The sequence below is a fragment of the Nelumbo nucifera genome, chromosome 4 (assembly GCF_055504915.1).
Source record: "Nelumbo nucifera cultivar China Antique chromosome 4, China Antique-T2T, whole genome shotgun sequence".
NCBI lineage: Eukaryota > Viridiplantae > Streptophyta > Magnoliopsida > Proteales > Nelumbonaceae > Nelumbo > Nelumbo nucifera.
In genome coordinates, this window is record NC_142652.1 from 89,226,816 (window position 1) to 89,250,125 (window position 23,310).

At 37.9% G+C, this 23,310-nt stretch overlaps 1 protein-coding gene across 6 annotated transcripts in view; it reads left to right on the forward strand.

Annotated features, from left to right (window-relative positions):
• Window positions 1-15,100: 15,100 nt before the first annotated feature.
• The window catches only part of LOC104612258 (protein phosphatase 2C 70-like), a 68,792-nt gene continuing 60,582 nt past the window's right edge, over window positions 15,101-23,310 (forward strand). For 4 of the 6 annotated variants that reach the window (XM_019200228.2, XM_088903097.1, XM_010279619.3 and 1 more), the window contains exons 1-5: window positions 15,101-15,292; window positions 17,372-17,561; window positions 17,670-17,870; window positions 18,002-18,177; window positions 18,278-18,436. In XM_019200228.2, coding sequence (XP_019055773.1) covers window positions 15,158-15,292; window positions 17,372-17,561; window positions 17,670-17,870; window positions 18,002-18,177; window positions 18,278-18,436 — 861 coding nt within the window. In that variant the 5' untranslated portion in view covers window positions 15,101-15,157. The remainder of the gene's footprint in view (window positions 15,293-17,371; window positions 17,562-17,669; window positions 17,871-18,001; window positions 18,178-18,277; window positions 18,437-23,310) is intronic. The other 2 variants (XM_019200231.2, XM_088903098.1) reach the window with 1 other exon arrangement.

The following is a 23,310-nucleotide window of genomic DNA, read 5'->3' on the forward strand; positions in this document are numbered from 1 at the left end:
CATGCTAACCAACAGTCGTAGCACGACGACAACCTCATGAAAGACCTGATCGACCACATACGGTTAAGGCCAAAACAAACCCCCAATGGGCATTGCGTTAACGACGTCCCCACCACATATTGGCAAGAGGACGGTCATCGAACTCCACGTACCCTCTCGACTCGCAGTCAAAGCAAAGCTAATCAAGGACCACAGCTAGCCTAGTCAAAGAGCATGAAGCTCTCCAAGACCAAGTGCCACCGAGCTCCTCGGAAACGTTGAGATCTTGGAAGCATCTCGACCAGCATAAGACCGAGGCTACTAAGCCAAAGGCCTTAGCTGGCGAGAATCAGGGTCGAAGACTTCGGCCAATGTAAGACTGAGGTCACTAAGCCAAAGACCTCGGCCGATGAGGACTAGAGTTGAAGACCTTAGTCAGTGTAAGATCGAGGCCACAAAGCTGAAGACCTTGGCTAGTGTAAGACCAAGGCCGCAAAGCCGAAGACCTCGGCCAGCGAAGGCTAAGGACCTTGGCCAACATGAGACCGATACCCTGACTAGCCTAAGAGCAAGTACAAAAGCACATCCTATGGTCCCTACAACACAAAACATATACAGCAAAAAGACCAAACTTCCATTAATGAAAAAGTTGATGCAATGATTACAAGCTTAGCATATCGAGCTGTGTACCACAAAAAAAGGGAGATACAACACATCAACTGCCTATTGGGGGGGGTCCTCGACACGCTCCTGGACATCGGCGACGACATCTCCATTGTTAGGCCCTTCATTATCAAATGGGCCAAACCCCTGTATGACATCGGCCACCTTCGGAAACTGACACATCACCCGCCACTGATAGAAAGCAAATCCCTCCTACCAAGAGTCAGTAGCATAGTCATCCAACTCGTTCTGATGAGCCTCTAAAGCTCTATATTCGGAGACGCCTTCCTCCACCCAACCTATCTTCGCCTCGGCCTCATCGAGCTCCCTTCTCAGCACATCTCGTGCCTCTTTGAGATCATGGGCGCAGCCCTTCATCTTGCGGATAGTGTCGTCCATCTCCTCGATGTCGCGCTTCAACTCAGCCAACTCGAAAAAACTAAAGTTCCTTAGCCAAAGACTGCATAACTCTTCCATGTCTAGCTATGACCGAGCACTACATTCTTCAACTTCAGAATTGGAGGAGTGGTATTCGGGTGATGGTTGAGCTGGACAAGGATACCACGTGGCCCTCTCTATGGCCGCCCCCCTCTTAAGCCACATCGGCACCACACGTAACGGAAGAGCACGACTAAGAAGGAGTGTCTTGCATAGACAAGGAAGCGGACTCTGTTGGGGAGGACTCTGCCGGGGAAGAGGAAACCTCCTGAAGACTTCGGCGGACGCCCTCATCTCGACAACTCTAGAAGCCCTATCCATCTGGGACATAGAACCCAAATATAAATAGGTATTCCCCGCTCGAGGTAAATGACCTTTTTTGTGACTGCACTCTTTGAATACCTCTTTGCACTATCTCTTTAGCCCAGACCGACACTATTTCAACCTGCTCCTCCCAGTTCATGGCTTCGTCCTTCCACCTAGGCCTCATCCAGTTGGCCGGACTATCTGATTGTGTCCTCAGTTCGGAACACCTCGGATCGAGCAACATCACCCTTCACCACCTTATCACTTTGTCTCACTACCACCTCGCTTGCAAACTATCCATGATATTCTCTTTCACACCAATCTCCTTCTCCCTCTTAACCCCCATCATCCATCACTAGATCCCACATCACATGAACAACCATCCAACACTGAACCACTACCAGACATTACACTCCCGTCTAAACCATCACCAAACATGAACAACCATCGTCTACTTCACTTGCACCCACTCCACCTGCTCCACCTCCTCTTCTCACCCGTTCCCTTACAAGTAATCTCAAACCAAGACTCTACCTCTCCACTAAGTACCCCTTGTCCCTTGACACCACTGAACCCAAAATTGTCCACCAAGCTTTCTCTCATCAACATTGGCGTACGACTATGTTAAAAGAATTAAATGCACTTCATGAAAATAGCACCTAGTTTCTTTGTTCTCCTCTTCCTGATGCCAATGTTGTGTGTTAAACGAAAACCTGATGGCTCCATTTATCGATCAAAAGCCCATATGGTGGCAAGGGGATTCACCCAACATGAAGGCCTCGACTATACAAACACTTTTAGCCCAATTATTAAACTCATTATTATACGTAGTTCTTCATACTATTCTCTCTAAAAGGGTGGGTACAAGAAGCTGTCTACATGTCTTAGACCCTAGGCTTCATTGACAATGCTCATCCTACTTTGTATGTCAATCACGAAAAGCACTATATAGGCTCAAACAGGCACCTTGGGCCTGGTATCAAAAACTTAGTGGCTTCATTTGAGATTTTGGATTTCTTGCCTCTGTTGTTGATTCCTCTTTATTTGTACGTTATTCTTTGCTTGAGACCAAACTTGCTCTTGTCTACATTGATGATTTAATCATCATGGGGTCCAATTCCGTTGTTGTCTCTGCTTTCGCCTCCTTTTTAGGTTGTGTTTTCCCTATCAAGGATTTGAGCTTTCTTCATTATTTTCCTGGAATTGAGGTGTTTTGCACCAGACATTCACTTTACTTTAAGGGTGAGTACAATTTGGTTAAAACCGAAAAGCCGAACCGATATTTCGGCTTCGGTTGAATCGGTTCGGCTTATTTGGTTGTTCGGTCGGGTTTGATTTTTTATTCAGTTTTTATATTTTTTGTTTCGGTTATCATGTTTGCTAAATCGGTTAACCGAATTAGTTTTATAATTATATATTATTTATATTATAATGTATTATTTTATATTTATATTTAATAAATTAATAAATAATAAATATAAGTATACATCGAATTTCGAATTCGAAGATCCGAGACAACTATTCCTTATTAAGCAATAACGTGAAAGACTCATACTTTCTTATTACTCACGAAAATAGTGCAAAACAAATCAGGATTCTTCGTCTTCTTCCTCACTCTCTCAGTGACTCAGTCTCCTACTCTCCAGTCTCTCCTGACATCCACAGTCGATCTCGGTCCACACAGTGACACAGAGTCCATCGGCTTCGCCACTTCGGGCCTTCGACAATCGGTAGTTCTGTAGTTTAGACTCGGGATTTCGGCACTTACAGTTACAAAGTACAGACAGTTCGCCAGTTTAGTTCTTCCTCTTCACCGGCTCACTGGCATGAGGTAACTCTGAAACCTTCTTCTTCTTCTTCTCTGTCGAGTCTTTACTTCTGCAACACCAACACTCATCGGCAATTCCACCTCCATAGCAGAATAACGTTCTAAAATTGTTGGAAAATGGGGTCACTGTAACTTTGAAGGAGAAGCTCTAAGGCGCGTCTGAAGACACTGTCTTTAGAACGTTATTTGCTCCCACTCAGTTTCACCGAGTTTGCTGTTGGGTTATAGGAAAATCTGTTCCCAGGATACAACAGAGCCTTGGGCGAGAATCTGCAACTAGCAAAGTTGAAGAATCTTCGAAAAAACCTCCTGTGAGACTGTAGCAGACCGGACTGAGAGAGAGAGAGAGAAAGAAAGTGGATTTCAAAAATGTGTGTTTTTGAAGTCTGATTCATGCTCCTTAAATAGTTTATGAAGAGGTATGAAGAAAAGGTAGGTGCTGGTTTAGAGAAGGCACCTTGAACAGTCACAGTTTCAAACATTGTGACTGTTTAAAAAGTAGTTAACAGTTAATGACTGTTAACTTTGAATTGTGCCTCTTGATCACACCCGATCAAATCAGTTGATGATCAACGGTCAGCATCGCACCAAAACCAAAGCTGCCCTTCACGAGCCACGCGGGTGCAAGCAAAGTGCGCCTCATTGTGCTGCGCACACTCGCGCACGCGTGTTGCGCGGTATCAAACCCCCGTACTCTCCTCTACTGGGTTTTGTAAGAGAAAAGCTAATTTTTCAATCAAGTGTGCAGGTGCAATTTCTCATGTAATTGACCAATCAAACCCATTGGATTTAATCTCTTATGAGATTAAAATCCAACAGTTGTAGCCACTCGGGATCTGCTATATCCATAGTCCGTGACTCTGTTCCCACATATATACCATCATTTAGAGGAGTTCATCAAGAGCAATTTGATATGAGAGCTTCCAACCTATTAAACTCTGCAGGTACGTGGAATAATGTTATGATGCATTCCCCTTTTGATGAGAAAGTAGCTAATAAGTCATGCCAGTTCTTACTTCGATATCTGAAGGGTACAATTGATCTTGGTCTTACTTTCACCTCTTCTTCCTCATTCCATCTTTTAGCATTCTTAGATGCTATCTGGGTTGGGTGTTCAAATATATGAGGTCTCATGGTGGTTTCTACATTTTTCTTGGACCCAATCTTTGAAGAGATGAAAGATCCCTCATATGGATGGCCGAACCCTGCAAGTAGGTTGAGCAAAATTTCAAAAATTTCTCTCTCTCCCATGTGGGAATCACATTCCCTATTTTAGAAAATTGCATTTTCAAGGATCAATTTTGAACCCTAAACCATACCAGATCTGAAACCAAAAGGAGATCACGCCCAATGAAGGTGTTCACGCCCAAGGAGATCACCAAAGACTGCTCCCACTGAAGATGACACAGCGTAGGGTGGAGCAGAATCAGCAGGGTGGTTCTTCATCAAGAACCTAATTCTTCACCAAGAATCTGATGGAGGGCGAGTGAGCATGACTTCAGATCAGTTTTTCTCCAAAAACTGATATCAAGAACCTTTCTTGATCGCTTCTACAGGTGGAGATCGAACTGGCAATGGCGGCAGCAATAGGAGAAGGCAAGAGCAGAAGATGGCGTTAGTCCAACTGTAGATGTCTTCTCTCTTGCATCAGTAATCTGATTGGGGTGGATTGGGGTTCACCCTCCTCCTCTATTTATAGCCTTAAAGAGAGCTTCTCCTAATCCCATTAGGAGTTTCCTAATCCAAATCTTGTATTTGGATCTGGACTCTCTTTAAGAGATAAGGATAATCCCTTATCTTATCTACAGATAAAGATCAGCCCTCCTAATCTTATTAAGAGTTTCCTAATCCAAATCTTTATTTGGATCTGGACTCTTTGAGTGGATAGGGATAACTCCCTATCCTATCTGCTGATCTAAATCCCAGAACTGCCCATCTTTTATTAATCATATTAAACCAGTTCGAATTGGGCTTTAGGCCCATTAAGTCCACGTGCTCACATCTCCTCCAAACTGCTGCCCAGTTGGGTATCCTTGTATAGCGTGGGACCCAAACATTGATCTACACATCAGCCACATGGGTTCAGCCCAGCCTCTGTTACAAGGCCTGGTCGAATTCACTATAGGAAACAGTGAACCCATGATTCCATCACCATGGGCTCTTAATGGGCCCAACATTTACACTAAATGGTCATTAGGTCAAGCTACCTTATAAAAACCCAAGGACTGTGGGCAGATGCAAGATTAGCCCATCAGGTATTACCCTTAATGGTCTTACACTTAACCTCTCAACCCATAATGATCAAACACTGCCCGACAAGAGATGACCTCTCCCTCGGTTGCAAGGAACAGTGTTGCACTCTCTACTCACATGGATCCCGGGAATTAAAATCTTTTGCAAACATTATATATATATATATATATATATTTTGCAAAAACAAATTTCAACGATTGAAATCGGCTGTCGGCAGCTTTGCTTTCCATCAGAGAGAGTGCATCCCTGATCATTCACTTTGTCCGACAAAGGGGCTGATCCTGTCACTATGATCACCCACTCAGATGAATTCTCAAACTGTCCCAACATACTCAGGTTTTGACCCTCTCTAAGGATATCACTGATTGTCATATCAAAGATAGCCTAATCCGACACCTAGTGCAGTATCATAATTGAGTCTAGGGGTCAGGTGTAATATTCCAGTTTTGCCCATCTATCTCCAATGTCTAGGGCAATACGGGAATTCTGGTCTGGTTCAGGGTTTTAAGAAAACCCACACTGCATGTACCTCAGGTCTCACCCTAGCAGCTGAGACAAGGTACTCCAACCAACTTGGCGGCACATTAGTGTCAGGCTTGGCATGATAAATCTCCCCAGATCTATCCAATGGTTGTGAAGATTCTAAACTAACACGAGTCTCATATGTGTCGAGTTTAAGGGTATTACACAGAAACACACCATAATAACATGAATCAAATATGCACTTTGTTCATTTACATTAAATGTCATAAGGTACATCATTCTGATTGGAGCTAAGGGCATACACTGTCTAATAGTCTCATCTCCTAGGCATCCAAGAAGCAGTCCATTGTTTCTCGCTCCAACACAAATTTTGTGTATAAGAACATTATCATTACCACTTTAGAGCTCATTTGACTTCGCTTTCTACTTGTTTGCACATAACCTTGTCTGGTCCTCCTACACTCTGGTGCGACAACACAAGTGCAACTTATCTCAATGCCAACCCTGTTTTTGATGCTCATACGAAATACATAGAGATAGACTTCCATTTTGTAGAAGAACATAGTTGATCTGTCTATGATATATTTACCAAACCACAACCTGGCCCAAGGTTCTCTATGCTTTGGTCTAAGTTGAATGTTGGCTCACCACCGTCAACTTGATGGGGGTGTATATACACGTGGATCACTAACTATATACAAAGGGATTGTGTTTATCTCAACCTTTGTACATTCTTATCTATTTCTGTTGTACTTCTTATCCTTTTATTCTTTTATTTGCTCTTGTAGCTACGACAACTGTTGTATAAATAGTGGTTAACATAGTCAAATGCAAAACACCTTTTGATCTCTCAAATTCTCTCTTTTTAATAACTACAACTTCATACTCAATACTTGTATGGTGCACCCTTTGAGCATTTCTACACAATTAAGTGGAAATAGTTTGCATTTATGTGATAAAAAAAATTCAAAAAAATGGTCAATGGTTTTGGATGATTTTTTACCAAATGCGGTTTTGGGGTGCAACCGAACCGGTCAAAGGCACGGGTCACGGCTCAATCAGTCCAACTGGTAGGTCCAGTCCGGTTTTTTAAACACTATACTTGTTGTGTTCCCTGTACACGTGCCTAAAACTTAAATTGATACGAGCATCACCAGTGCAATGATAACATATGCAAAATGATTAGAGGTATTGATGAAAAACCATCGTTGGGGATTGTTGACCTTGAAGGTAATAGCCAAATATATTGACTATGCTTGTTGCCAGGCGGAGCCAAGAAATTTTTATAAGGAGGGCTAAAACCTAAATGAAATATAGATGGACCCATAGGGGGGTCAATCATTGAGGTGGACAGTGGGGAGGGAAAATTTTACATAAAAAACTGTATTACTATGAAGATTTTCTGAACCATAGGGAGGGCTATGGCTCCCCTGGGTCCCCCTGGCTCCGCCTCTGCTTGTTGCCACAAAGAGAGCTTATCAAAGATGGCAATTATACAAGCTTGGTGTTTTTGCTTAAAAGTCTTCTTCTTATATAATCATATCAAAACCATTTAAGTTTAAGTTTAGGATTACTTAAAAATAAATGCATATTAGAATAAGTATTTATTTTGGGTTGGGACTATATCAATAAGCACTTATTTGCATTTGGAAAATAAGACTAAAATAAATGCTTATGTTAGGCTTATTTTTAAGTGTTTATTCAACGTGTGCTTTTTTTGTCTATCTTATTCTTGGCCCATATGTCATTGAAAATACATATACTACCCTTGTTTAAAATAAGTACTTTTCACCAAATGTTTAGGTTAAGTTTGAGAATGCTTAAAAATAAACACTTATTTTGGACCGAAACCACACTACTAAGTGTTTATTTGCACTTGGAAAATAAGCCCAAATAAGTGTTTATTCCTGAAAATAAGCACTTTTTGGACTTATTTTTAAATGCTTATTCCTGAAAATAAACACTTGTTGTCTTGGCCGATAACGTCATTCTAAAAGTACCTATGGGAGCGTTTATTCAATTATAGAAAGGACCCATACCATTAAAAGCAAAATCACTTATCAGGGTATGTTTGGTTTGCAGGAATAGAGACACAAAATCAGAATCAGAATGGTCCAACTATTTGGTTGAGTGTAATCGGGATTGGATTCCCACTCTGGGCGGAATGGCATTCCCCCATTTGAGGGAATGGCCATTCCCGGTCCACCCCCTCGGAATCGGATTCCCATTCCAGCCAATTAAACAAAGAAAAATGAAAATAACAAAAAAAACCCTCAAACCCCCGATTCCAAGTTTCCAACCCTCTTTTTCATCTCTCATCACTCCCTCCTTCAAACCCTTCTACATTTCGGTGACTGAATTCCAAATCCAACCTGAACTACTCTTGCTGGGTAAGTGATCATCGATCTCCCTCCCTCCCTCTCTTTCTCTCTCTCTCCTACTCTTCTTCTGGGAAATGAAAAAGGTGGGCATTGCTTCTATTTCCATGTCTCTGAGTCAAGCTTGGAATTGAGCTTTCATGGTGATGACGGCAGGAGGGTACGGAGGAGGAGCAGGTGGAAGTTTTTGAAATAAGCCACTTCGGAGAATCACATCGAATGCCTTAAGATAGACCGGCGAGGTTATTCTTTTCGATCCAGCTTTCGGAGAATCACAACTTCCTGTCGAAGCTTGTTGATCTAGTTTCGAGGATTATAATGAAAAGTGCACTGTTATTCTTTTCGTCTATGTTCTGCAAGGGCCTTCCTGCTCCACCACCCGTTTCTGGTTCAATTCGTCTCGCATTTATTTGATATATTTGTTATTAATGGCATTTCTCTAGTGAAAGGATTTATGAGACAAGTACTCATATTATTCAGGTAGATATGACAAGAAGTAACCACATCTAGCCTCATAGCCTCATATAAAAAAAATCTAATAGGTCCTTCATAAACCACATCAGCCAAAATGAGTAAACGAACAAAGGATTTTATAGATTTTTTATTTTTTTATATGTTTTTTATTAGGAGCAAAATTGAAAATCATGATTGATTTTAATTCCAGCCTCTTCATAAACCAAACAGCACCAATCAAATCCGATTCCGATTCCGATTCCTATCTGAACCAAACAGATAGGGAGAATATCGGAATAGACCATTCTAATTCCGATTCCGATTCCGATTCCGATTCCGATTCCGATTCCGATTCCGATTTCGGTCACGAACCAATCGCACCCTTTTCAACACTCATGACAAGGATGTGCATTTGCTCTCCTTTCTGCACGTGTTGTCAACACCCAGTGATTCAACGAATGCGCTAGCTCACATTTTGTACCCTCTATGTGGTTGTCATTCATTGGTTGTTTAAACTTCAGAGCCAATTAGCGTTACACAGACAAATGATAATGCAGCGCTCACGGCCTCCTCGACGACAGCGCCCTCTTCTTAGTTTCCGACAATTTTCCTTGGGAAAGGCTTCTTTTCTTAAATGCTCCTTACGTGTTCAAACAAGATGGTGACAGGTGTTGGACCCCACTTAATGAATGATAAGAAACGTGGCAAATCAAAACCATTTACGCGGCCCACGTATAGCCCCAGAGCACCAGAACCAAGAGACGTTAAAGGCTTAAAGAAATGAATGATAAGAAAAGGAAAAGGACGTGTAAGAGCGAGTATCGCTGATTTATGTCTGCTTCATTGCTTAGAATTGCATGCATGCCCTATCTACGGCCATAACTCAACATAGAGATTGATCCACACAATCGGACGGTTTGGACTACAGTGGTCCACGGTGTATGTGAAACTCGTCCATCCTACAATACTATAATAGTGCATGGCAGTATCTCATCGCTCGCTGGTTTCGTCTCTCCACTCTCGTCGTTTGTATTTATATTTTCTTCAATTGTGTTTGTCTTTATTTATTATTATTTTTTTAAATATGATAAATTACAAAGTGCCCCCGTCCTATGACTTTTATTTGTGATAATAATCCCTTTACTATAGGGTTAGTGATAATTACCCCTTAAACTTTCATTTGCAACAAAAACTCCCTAAACTTTCACTTTGCGATAATATTCCCCTCCATTAAAATTACAGCAATTAATTACAAGAAAAAAACTTCTAATTCAGCTGTTCAAAAATTTTTAATTCCTCAAATTACCCTTTTCTTGTTGGGCTTTTTGCAGGAAAATGACCAAGTTTAGTCATTTGATAAAATCAAATGTGTTTTGAAAAAAATTGCAACAAGAGTATCTCATGTTTTTATTTTTTTTATGTGACCAAATACAAATATGTATAGTGCAAATACACACAAAATAATACAAAAAACAAGGTTTTGCACTCTAGACATTTGTATTTGTACTCCTTCCAAATTGAGCTTGAGGCTGCGTTTGGTTGCAGTGCAATTTTATTTGCACTAATACAAATGCATGGGAGTGCAAATAAAAAAAATGCAAATTCTCATTTAACATTATTTTGGTTTTTACTTTATTATGCTCCATGTCTTAATTTACTTCATTTGTACTGCAATCAAACAAAATAAGCTAAAATTTGAAACAAAAATAGGTCAAAATTTACATTCATATCATTTGTACTGCCATAATTTTGCATTAATACAAATTTATTTGCATTGCAACCAAACACAGCCTGAAGTACATGGATGATGGGTGAAAAATCATAAAAAACATAATGAAAAAACATATGGAATATAATGATGATAACATGAAGGTCGAGTAGAGACAATGAAGATGTAGTAGCGAAGGGAAGAATAAAGATAGGGTGAATGATTCAATCAATATTTCTTGAAACAATTAGGAACTAGACGAAAAATTAGGACTCCTTCAATTGTGAATGCAAACAAATAATGGATGTTTTTCTTACTCAAACAAATGAATGAACCCCTAAAAAGGCTGCAACAGATTACCCTATTGTTAATCATGTAGGTGCTCTTCCAGTTGCTAACTCTCCAACAATCCATGATCGTGCTTCATGAGTTGTTGATGAAGCATCTTGTATGAACAACATGGATTCAAAGTTCATTGTGGATGTTGATGTTCTATCAGGGAGAAAGCCAAAATTTGAATTGAGGAGGTTTGAATAATCTAGAAATGAAAGTGAGCCTATTCAATCTATAAGGTTTTTATTTTTGGAAGTCAGCTCAGGTCAAAATAAGATGTGGAGGGGTTCGATTATGATACTGAAAATAAATCATATCCGAAAAACTTTTGACCAATCAACTGTTATCATAATCATGTTAACCAATTAAATGGTATTTATCAAAATTTATGGGTAGGTTTTGATTGGTCAAAATTCTTCCAGTACCATGTCTTTCTAGCATCAAAGATTTATCCGACGTGGAGAGTTGTGATAGTGCCACTATTTTATGTTGTAATAAATAAATAAATAAATAAAAGTTTTGCTAGTGAGAATTGGTGAAAGGCTGAACAAACCCTAGAAATCGGTTCTTTCTACGATTAAATCATCAACAATCCAAGATTTTATGCTGAGGGTGTTGTATGGAGAATATTGTATGAACTTGACCATTTCAAAGTTCAACAAGGAGGAGGTGGAAGAAGTTACATTGGCAAGATGTGTAATAGATTTTGTATTGGGAAAACTTGAAGAATCTTCAATTGCAATTAGAGTTGCATGGTCTATCGAATTGATATTTTCTAAAGCAACTCATGATTAAGAAGATCATACCAAGTGCCGTGATGATAAACTTAGAAGAACTAAGACATGATGATCCGAAACAAGAAGAAATAAAAGATGTTTCCCTCCTTGCTTATTAATGCAGAAATTGCACACATGCAACAATCTCCTTAAATGGGTGCTCTTGCAAATGATAAATCACCAATAATAGTTTTCAAAGGTAGTAGAAATGGACATGTATGGGTAGTGGCTCAACAGTGAGCATGCTGAAGAAGTTGAAATAGTAGGACCATCAATAGATTGTGGGTTTAAGAAAAGTAAAGAATCTGTAGTCACTCAATTTATTGTGTTGATATTTTTCTGAAACCACAATAGACCACAAAGGTGATGAGAACTGAGATTATATTGCAAGTTTCTCTTGTGGTGCAATTGAAATTTCAGTCATGCAAGGAACCAATGGAATCACTTCTACTTTTGAAGCACAAATTAATGAATGGTAATGGCAAAAGGGGCATTCGAATGCAACAAATCATTTTAAGGGTGTTCTACAACATGAATGTTTTTGTTTTCATTTGTTTTTGGAATCACCAGTTTACCACACTGGCAAAAACCAAAAACATGTTCTTTGAACTCTGTTTTTGTTTTCAAAGAAAAAAAAAACAAGTTGGGTTTTGTTTTAAAAAACAATACATGTTTTATGAACCAACAAAATATTGTTTTTAAAACAAAAATAAATTTTCTAGTATAGAAATTACTTGATTTATAGAGCATGATATTGAATAGTCAAAGTTTCAGTTTTGAAAAACACATATACAACCAATAACATGTTTCTTGTGTTTTTATTTTAAGAAACAATATGTTTTCAAACAAGAAGGTTTTTGCTTTTAGAACAGACAACAAGAAAAATAATCCGCTTTATGCGTGAGTTGGCGCAAATAATAGCCAAATAACACAAATGGTAATAGCAAAAGGCACGTTCAAACACCCCTCCCTCCTCTCCCATTGATTGCATTTTGGTACTACTCCCTTTCACTCTAAAATGGTGAGAAAGAGATTCCAAGAAAATAAAGAATGAGGAAGTGAAAAAAAAAAGTCTTGCAATGAGTCTTTTAGTTGAGGCAACTTTGTCTTGAAAAATTAAAAATCTCTCCCACTCATTTGTTTTTGCCATTATATTGAAAACATGACTATTTTATTAAATGACCAAACTTGGTCATTTATTCCGTAAAATCCCTTTCTTATTTATCTGAACGATTCGTGGTTCAATTAGTCTTCTAAATATAATACTGAAGTCATCTCAGTTGCTCTAATAAATCTTTCCAATAGATATAAATTTAAGATTTTGTTTGGTTCTTCTTAATTTATTAGAGAAAGGAGTAGATAATTTTAATAGTTTAGGGTAAAAGACTTAAACCTCGTATGACATTTCGCCTAAGTCCTAACTAATAAAACATCCCCTCACTTTTCAAACTGGACTTAGACCTCCCCTCTCATATTTGCAAACCGTTATCTCTAATAGAGAGAGGAAAATGACTAACACACCCTGGGTTAAATTTGGAATTAATTTGATTTATAACCAATTTAGAGAGAAAAAAAAATCATCTTCAACCTTGAATCAGTCAAAATTTAATTGCCCCTTCATATCACTACTGCATTGATGCCAAAGAAACTCTGGTAGCCTTTTATAAGTGTGTTTTCTTCTATTTGAAAACCAACACTCATCCTATGGTCAAAATGATCAAATCAACAAATAATAACACTTTAATTCTCTATGTTCAACAATTGTATATCACGGAACTATTATTATTTGGAGAAAATCCATAACAAATGATTCAATTTGATCCTCCCAACCCCAAACATTGGAATCTCTTCCACCCTAAAGATTTACCTAATCCATGGATGGCTTTCAACTAACTTTCTTAGTGTTTAATAAAAGGGAAGGGAAATTGTCTAAAACTCACCTTGAGTTTTCAGCATTTCTCTTAAACTCACCACAACTTTTCAAAATGTCTAAAATCACCATGCCAATAACTTGACGTTAAACAGACTAACGGGTGTTAATATATTACCATTTTAACTTTCATAGAAAAATATAATATATATATATATATAAAATAAATTAGCGGGTGTTAATATATTACCATCTTAATATTTAGACCTGAAAAAAGGGAAAAAGTTCAAAAAATGTTTTCATATATAAAATACATAAAAAACATAGAAATTACAAAAAATATAAAAATTGTAGAAATTGCAAACAAAATAAAAAATGTTTTCAAATTATAGAAACTATAGAAATTGAAAAACAAAATCAAAAAATAAAAATTGTAGAAAAACACCAAAAATCATAGAAAAACACAGAAATTACAAATAAATAACAAAAAATACAGGAAAATTTATAGATTGTAGAAAATATAAAATGTAAAAAAAACAGAAATTATAAAAACATTGGAAATTATAACAACACTAAAAATGCAAAAAAAAAACAATAAAATTGAAAACTAAAAAGACCATTTTTCTCTAACTCGCTATACAAGGGTAATTTGGTCATGAAAATTGTTATTTATGCTGGCATGGACACCTCTTCTATGAAGCATTAACGGTGCACTAATGGAAGGTGAGTTTTGGAAAATAATAATGACATGGTGAATTTTAGACATATTGAAAAGTTGTGGTGAGTTTAAGGGAAAAGTTGAAAACTCATGGTGAGTTTTAAAAAAATTCCCTTAATAAAATAAATCTCAAGTAAGAAATTTTAATCAAACACCAATTGGAAAGGAAAATCAATGCAAATCTTTCCCTTAGAAGTTAGAATTTCAAAACACTTTTCAATTCTTCACACTTTGTTTCAGATAAGAAACTTTCATTATAAGAATAAAATAAATCTTAAGTATAAAATTTTAATCAAACACCAATTGGAAAGAATTCTATGCATATCTTTCCCTTAGGCTGTGTTTGGTTGCAATGCGAATTTATTTGCACTTATGCAAAACCATGATAGTGCAAATGATTTTGGTGCAAATTATGATTTGTTCTTAGTTCAAAATTTACCTTATTTTGTTTGATTGCAATACAAACGAAGTAAAGTAATTAGACCTGAAGCAGAATAAAGTAAAACTCAAAACAAAATTAAACCAGAATTTGCATTCTTTACATGTCAATGAAATAAAACTTCTATGTCAATGAAAAGATTCTTGTTACTTTAGCTAATGTCCATTTTCAGAAAAAATAGAGGTATTTTTGGGTCAATTAGGGTTTAAGAGAGAAGGGCAAGGGATAAATATGGAAAGATTAGATGGGTATTTTAGTAATTTTATAGGTTCTCCTCTCTCACTTAACAGCCGGGTGGTATTTGTCATAACGTATAAGTTCAGGGGCTTTTTATCACAAATAAAAATTAAGGGGGTAATTATCACTGATCCATAGTATAGGGGTGGCCCTCGACGTCAACGAAAATGCAGGGGGCTAATTGTCACTAACTCCATAGTATGCCCTTTTAAATAATAAACATAAAATGCGACCATTTCAGAGCGCCCTTCACGCTCTTCCGCTCTTCCATCCATACTAGCTTTCGACGGGGGCAATGGCGATGGTGATGGCAGAGAGCATTGTCGGTCTCGTTGTCATCCTTATGCTGGTTCTGATCATCCTCTTCATTCTCCTGGCCTGCAGGCCATGGCGTTTCTTCTTCTCGTCACCTCAACATCGTCAGATCAAGGTAACAAAATCCAAAACCGATCAAAAATAGCATTTTTTTATTTATTTCGAATTAACTAGTTTCTTAAATTCTCCAATTTCCTGGACTATGTACTTGATTCGCTTGGTTTTCGTTATGCATCAATGTTCGTGTATTTCAAAATGCAATTCGGAGTCTGTAAAGAGTTATGGATTTTGAGAGTGTTGAGTGTCTCCAGTTCTCCTGAATAAGCACTATTCTGGGTTTGCTTTTGTGTTAGGCTTTGTAAAACAAAACTAGCATTCCATTTTTTTCTCTAATTAATTAGTTCCTTATATTCTGTAATTTCTTGAACTCCGTACTTGATTCGTATATTCGTGTATTTCAAAATACAATTCGTCGTTTGTAAAGAGTTATGGATTTTTAGTGTATTGAGTGTCTCCAATTCTCGTGAATAAGCATTATTTGGATTCGCTTTTGTGTTAGACTTTGTAAATTAGTCTTTTTATTTATGTCAGTATAAAGGGAGAAGAAGATGTTGGAGTAGAACCGTAAAATGATATCGGACCTACATTATTCGATACAATCGATGCTGGATTATTTGTGCCGGTGTTATAGGCGAGCTAGTTTGTTTTTACGTGCATTTGTTCCTTTGGTTGGCTGTCAAAGGAGGGAAACCGGTTATCAACACTGCTTATCGTTTTTTCTTTTTCTTTTTAAATATGTTTAGAAACTCCGGAAATGCTTAATGTGGATCCCTAGTCCGAGTTTTATCAATTGCTAAACGGCCTAATGAATGCAAGCTAAAGGAAAAAATGTGAATAAGTCTCGTTTTGAACTAATGCAAGATAAAGGAAAAAAAATGTGACGATCAACCTTTGTTACTCTCAAGGAGGTGTGGTTACAATATGAAAGCAAAATCTAGCCTTGTACTTAAAATGTCCAAGTAACGGGATACGCAGACTGAGTGGAATTATCTATTAACAGATCAATCAGGTTGTTGTTCAAATGATTTGAACTGTTTCAAGGACCCAATACGCTTTCCCTTCTTTTAGATCCTTCTCCAATTGTCATAACTATATAGTATATTTTTATTGGCCATCACAGCTCTTATTTACTTGAATCCTTTGGAGGGCAAGAATTAGTTGAGCTGAACTGGTGAAGTTGGTCATGTCTTCTGATCTCTACAGAGACAAATGTTATCTGTAGCTTCTCTCTTTAAGGTTTTATCCCTCTCTACTCTCTCACTCAATATAGGTTACATGCTTGGGGTGACCCTTTTTGTGGTTTGGTGGGAGGGGGCACACAAAGACCTATTAATTATTTTGGTTTTCTTTCACCTACCAAAACAAAGATGCTTTTATGAGCTGCACGTTCTAGTGTTGCCTTTCTATAACTTATAAGATTTCCCTTTATTTTAGAAGCTGAGATTTTGAATTTAAAAAGATTCCCATGTTCTTTTCATTTCTATCTTTTTTTTCCCTTTTACATAAGAACCGTGTTTGTTATTATAACGAATTGGCAATGTTGCCAGTTGGTTCCTAGTATGTTTGTGAATTGATCCCAATGTCTCATATTCACATGGCAGCAATACCAAACACTTTTTAAATTATCAAGTATTTGCAGAGAAATCTTAAAGACCACATGTGCTCCCATATTACCATTTAGGAGGTTGTACTCTGTGAAGTTGCTCTATAGGAGTGCCATTTTGTTTAAAGTTAACTTCTTAATGCCTTATCGTACTATCTCCCTTTTTAACAACTCGAGGAACGAAATGAATACTGAAGACCTTCCAGGTGAACATTCTTGATTGGCTGTATATCCAAGATATTTCACTTTGGAATGTATTATGTGTTTTTCCTGTTCGTCATTTCTGTATACTAGGACTTTTTATTTTATGATATGATCACATGAGATGCATGGCATTATTGGAATAATAAATTGGTTAATATTTTGGTTATTAAAATGGCTAATGTTTTGAACAACATTCTCAAGATCATGGGTTCAATTCAGACTTACCCACTAGGAAAAAAGAAAGAGTGTATATTGACCTTAAACTTTTTTTTTTTTTTAAACTTCTGGGTTAATAACTAATGTTCTATTTGGTGGCCCCATCTGCAGGTTGGAGACCTAGAAAGGCCTCTTATTTCTGATGATATAGGTTCTGTCCAAAGTCAAGTCAATGACTTGCCAACAAATCAGCTTTTAGAGGTTTTACATCCTCAAGCTGAAGAGAATATCAGCTCACCAAGAACACAGGGACTTGCCTGTAAACAGAAGCTCCCATCAACGGATGAACATTCTAATCAAGGCATACAATTCTTTCTTGTCATCTGTTTATTCGTTTATTGCTAGTTTTAGACACTTTTCTTTTTGTCACTTATCTTATTGCTCTCTCATTCCTAGGCTTTTCTTTCAGGTGCTAACTTGGTTCTAGATGTAATTTCTGATCCATCAGAAGATGTCCCAGTTGGTCATACAATTAAGCGCACTTTGGTGGCAAAGTGCCCAGTTGAAGAGCGAAAACATGTGAAGAGAGAAAGGACAAATAATCAATTGCCATTCATTGCTGAAAATGATAGTCCTCAAGAGCCTGGGCTTACGGGTATTGAAGCTCAAAGTATTCTCTCATCCATTCATGTAGGAGTTTTATAATGTTTTGAGATATGAAATGCTTACTGCCTATGGACCTTTTATAGTAACTGTTGTATATGTAAAATATGTAATCCTATCATTTTGTTAGAAGTGCAGGAAGCAGCCTGAGCCTGGAAGTTATATCTGGTCCCTCTTGTGGGCTTCGTTGTTCCCTTCTGTCAACAAATACTGCTAAACTTCCAGTGACCCTTGGCCGTGTTTCTCCAAGTGATCTGTTAGTGAAGGATTCAGAGGTCTCTGGGAAGCATGCTCTGATTAACTGGAACACAAATGTAAATGCCTTCACAGAAAATTTACTTGACTTTCATCCATGATCTTTAAGTGTTGCTTTTGTGGTTGCCTTACCACTGGACTTGTGTTTTCTGGTGGCAGAAACTGAAATGGGAGCTTGTGGACATGGGTAGTCTAAATGGAACACTATTGAACTCCCAGGCAGTCCAGCACCCTGATAGTGGGAGTAGACATAAGAGTGAGCCCTTTGAGCTTGCAAGTGGAGACATTATAACTCTTGGCACAACGTCAAAAGTGTCTGTGAGTTGAAGTGCTGTCATATTTTTTATTAACTGATTTCGGTTCTTGATGTTATTGCTTATTATGGATGATAGTGCACTGTTTGTTTGCTTTTTTGCTTGTTTGGAATGATAAAATAGTAGAGGTGTTGGAGGCACCTGCTCCTAACATGCAAGAGTCCTGCAATCCACCTTTGATAAAAAATGATTGTAGGATGTGGTTCTTGTGGCTTGGAACTACATAGTTGATGACCAGTAGCTGAGTGGTAACTTGGCATCCCTCCAAGCATGGAGGTACAGGATCAAACCTTTTAGACAGTGTATGTAGAGATGCAAATGGATCGGATCGGATTTGAATCAGGGTATATCCGAATCCGAGCCGATTGGATCCCACAAACACATATTCAAAATCAAATCTGTTAAAAATGCCGGATATCCGAATATGATCCAACCAGATTTAATTTATGAAAAATTTAAAAAATATAACAGTTTATATAAAAAACAAAATGCAAGTATTTTCTTTAACTATTTTCATCACATACATACATGCGTTTTATAAAAAAGAAATAATATAAAAATGCATTATAAGCATATTTATAAATAAATAATATATATAAATAAACAACTTATATTTATGTATAAATAAATAACACACACATACAAGATTGGATCGGATAGGGACTGACCCGAATCCGATCCGAAAATCCAACAGGAGTATATCCGAATCCAACAAATAGATCGGATCGGACCATGATCTGATCCATTTGCACCCCTAAGTGTATGCCCTCAGGTCCAAAACCTGCATAACTGTAGGCTTTCTGTGGTAAGGTCAGTGGACCTCATGTGCATCCTGCTCTATTCCCACCTCCCCTCTAATGTGTAATTTTTTTTGAAGAATAGAGAGAAAATTCGTTAAAAGAAAAAGAGAATACAAAAGGAAGGTGACAGTAAATCACCTGAGAGAAAAAAAGATACTAATACAACGGATTACGAAATCATTCAAAACAAAGAAACTAAAGCACCAATTCCAAACACCTACACCCACCTCCACAAACTGAGACTACTCAGGACCCAGACATCCAACTCCCTAATCCTCTCCCTTGAACACTTCCTCCTGCCTATCATTATCCTCATCCCATGTCTCTCCTCCTTCCCCAACTACCACTTTCTTCAACCTCTCTTCCTTCTTCTTCCTCTCAAACTCCTCAAAAGCCTTATTAGCAAACTCCTCAAAAGCCTTATTAGCAAACTCCTCACCTCCCGAAAAGAACAAGCCAATACTTTTTTTGTCACTTCAAAGTTGATGTCAATTCCATTGTCTTTTTCATGCCAACAAAACCCCACTTTAGAATGCCCGAGAGTCCACGTCCCTAGCCTCTTCGGTTGTTGGCATTGATACCTTCCCTTCTCTCCTTTTATAAACCTTTTTGTAATTTTTTGTAGGTCTTGCCCCCACCAAACCAAGTTTGAACCGAGAAAATACCTTGGTTATGTGAACAATGTGTGAATTCCTAGCTCCACGAGATTTTTTGGTGCCACTTAAACAATTGTGTCCTTAACAACCTCTGCCACCCTCCTTTCTAAATCCACACCTAACTTTCCTACTAACACTTTGCCAAAAATACTGTTATTAACAATACAACACTCCACCTAGGAAGAATCACAACCAACCCCGTCACTGTCTTCAAACCCGCCTTTTCCATCACCTGCAAACTTTTCAGGTTCAGCTTCACCTGCCCTTATTCCAGCTTCCTTCGTCCTCTCCCTCAAAACCTCTTTTGCTTCCTCAGCAGGAGAGAAATCAATCCAAGCCAATGTTTTGAAAATCGTAATCGTATTGTAAATTGTAGAGAAAATTGAATCGAATCGAATCGTGAATCGTATTGTAAATCGTAAGATTATTTCTATTTTTTACAAAATTGTCAAAAAATTAAATATAGGTATATTAAAAGGCTAAATATATATAGGAAAGTGACTTTACCCTATTCTTAATCTATATCTAACATATATGTGCTTAAAACAATAGAATTTACCACTTATACAATAGAAGCCTAAGATGATATAATGAAGTTTGACTTGAAAATCAAATAAATCTACATACAATGGCCCTTTAACTTACATATAATAAAAAATAAACTCAATTTCTACTCTTGAATAATGTACATAAGTCATTTTCTAGTAAGAGCTTTAAAAAAGTCTCCCATGGAAAAACTAAACATAAACAAAAAAAAAAGTAGAGAACTAATTCTTAATTGAATTTGCAGAAAAGGATTCAGACATAAGATTTGAATCGAAACCCTTGGGATTCATGATTCACAAATATCGTAAATTATAAGATTTTGACAACATTGATCCAAACTAGTATCAACCACCTCCTGACTCACTGCTCCAAAAATCAAACCAGACAAATCTATGTTACAATCACAATCCCCCACCTGATCCGACTCATCACCAGCTGCCCATTGTTTCAAAACAGCCACAGGAAAAGCCAAAATCTGATCCTCAGGACGTTGCGAGCCAGTACAGGAATCCGTAGAAGCATTGCATCGTAAACTCTTGTCCTCAGTCATACCTTCCCCTGAGTCAGCATTGGTCTTCTTATCTCCTTTGGCTTCATACTTATCAATCTCCCAAACCCAAAGGGCAGCATCTCCAGGTCTTCTCTTCCCCATGTTGATCCTCAATAAAGACTTTTGCCCTTTTTGAGGAAGTTTGAACTCCTAAGTTTAAAGCCTCTTCTCTTAAGAGCCTTTAGCCTATTTAAATAGTGGCTGGAGAAAGCCCCTGCACCTTTTGGTTTCAAGTGATTATCCCTGCTTAAGCCATTGCCCCAAATATGTGCCTGACCTCCACATATTTTCACCTTCTTATCACCTTGATAGTCTAGCAAAGCCTTTTAACTGCCCCCACTTTCAAGATTAAACTTTTTATTTCCTCTAATGTGTAATATGTAATAGCAAAAAAAAAAAAATTCATGCATTAACATAAATATTAGCAGCCTTTGTGCTGAATTGTATGAATTCGGGTGTTGCATGAAAAATACCATTCAAAAAATACCAACTTTAGAAGCTACAGTTTGTATGAGTAAAGTAATACTTTCTTCTGATATCTTTTATTTCTATGATTCTTAAACTTCATTAGCTGGGTAAGAGAGTCCGTCCCAGTTGAATGTGCTTAAGTCCTTCAGTATGTAAGCCAAATGCTATTTACCTTTTAATTTGTTGGGGCATATAGGTGATGCCTCTTGCAACCTGTAAGCCTCTAAAGGAGCTAGTTTTGGCGCAAGACTAGGATGAAGAGCACAGTATCTTCTTTCTTGTGATGATGTGGAACGAGGTGTTATTAAATATCAAAGAGAATAAAGCATTACAAGCATCCCACAGAGAGGCACAAGGTGTTGCCTCTCAAACTAACTTAATAAAAGGAATTATCAAAAACAATTGCAGCTGAGCCCAATACAAACCGTCCTTATTGACGCCTTGTTTAGCTAACCCATCTGCCATAGCATTAGCTGTTCTCCTAACCCAAGAGATTTCAAGTTCATGTTTCTGGTTATCCATTTAAACATTTTCATCTCATCCCTAAAACACCATATTATAGGCTCTGGGTCCTTTAGCCACCCTATCACCGGTTTTGAGTCCCCTTCAATCTCCACATTTGTTAGGCCCATCTCCCTTGCAATCTGTAGCCCTATCATAGCCGCAAGCAATTCTGCTCTGATGGAATCCCCCATTCCCATAGACTGGAAAATAGTGCAATGATAATCCCTTCTTTATTCCTCAACACCTCTTATGCCTGAAGGGTCCAGGTTGCTTTGACTGCTCCCATCAAAATTTAATTTCACGGAATCTGCAACTGGGGGTTTCCATAGAGTCTCTTTTCTTTTTCTTTTTTGGAAGAACTTCTGGCCACTACCCCTCAATTTCTCCAAACATCATCAAAGGACCGAGATGAAAAAGAATCCATGGTCCTAAACCAATGTATCACCCTTACCAAAATGCAGTCTCTTACTGCTTTTATGCATCTCTCCTTTCCTGAGAAAATTCTGTTATTTCTTTCTTCACAGAGAGTCCATATTATTGCTGCTTTATCACTTCTCTACATAATCATTCCCCTCCTTTTAGGCAAAACAAAGGTTGAAGGGTCAAAAACTTTTCTACCACCGTTAGGGGTGCTCATGAAAAACCGAAAACATGAGCCAAACCGAACTGAGCAGTTCTGTTTCGTTTGAATTTTTGTAAAAAAATCAGTTTTCGGTTCGGTTTCAGTTAGCCTAGAAAGAAAACCGGCGGTTAACCAAACCGACTGGTATATATGATATGTATATGTTTTACCAATTATATTTATAAATATTTACTTTCAAAATCTATTCTTGCCTAATGTTAAAAGTGCCTGACATATGCATTTACTCCAATGCATGTCATCATACCTGCAGCTGCACTCTACACTAGACTATCATAGCAATTCATAGCCTCATAAGCTATCATACCACTTCATAGACTGTCAATCTATCACACCTAAATAGTCTAATACTTAAGCATAATTATTTGGTCAAAAAGTTAATTAGCTGTTCATTTGTCATTTACTACCCTATCAAAGACATAACACACTATTTCTAATTTATGGAGCGAACTCTCACATCGTCTCTAGCACAAAAACTCACTAAGACTTTGGGGAAATGGTTCCAGTGAGGCGATGAGGGAATGAGTGAAGAAGTCCTATACAGCCATGTGTTCAAGCTTGGAACTGTGGCTCTCAGGAAAATCAAAAGGTACTATTAAGAGCACCAAGCTCTTGATCTTTCTTTCCTTTGACTGGTTTGTAAGATTGTTCAAGGTTCAACTGAGGTTTAGGAACAATACCATTACAGCGCTGCAGGAGGCTACCAAGGCTTAC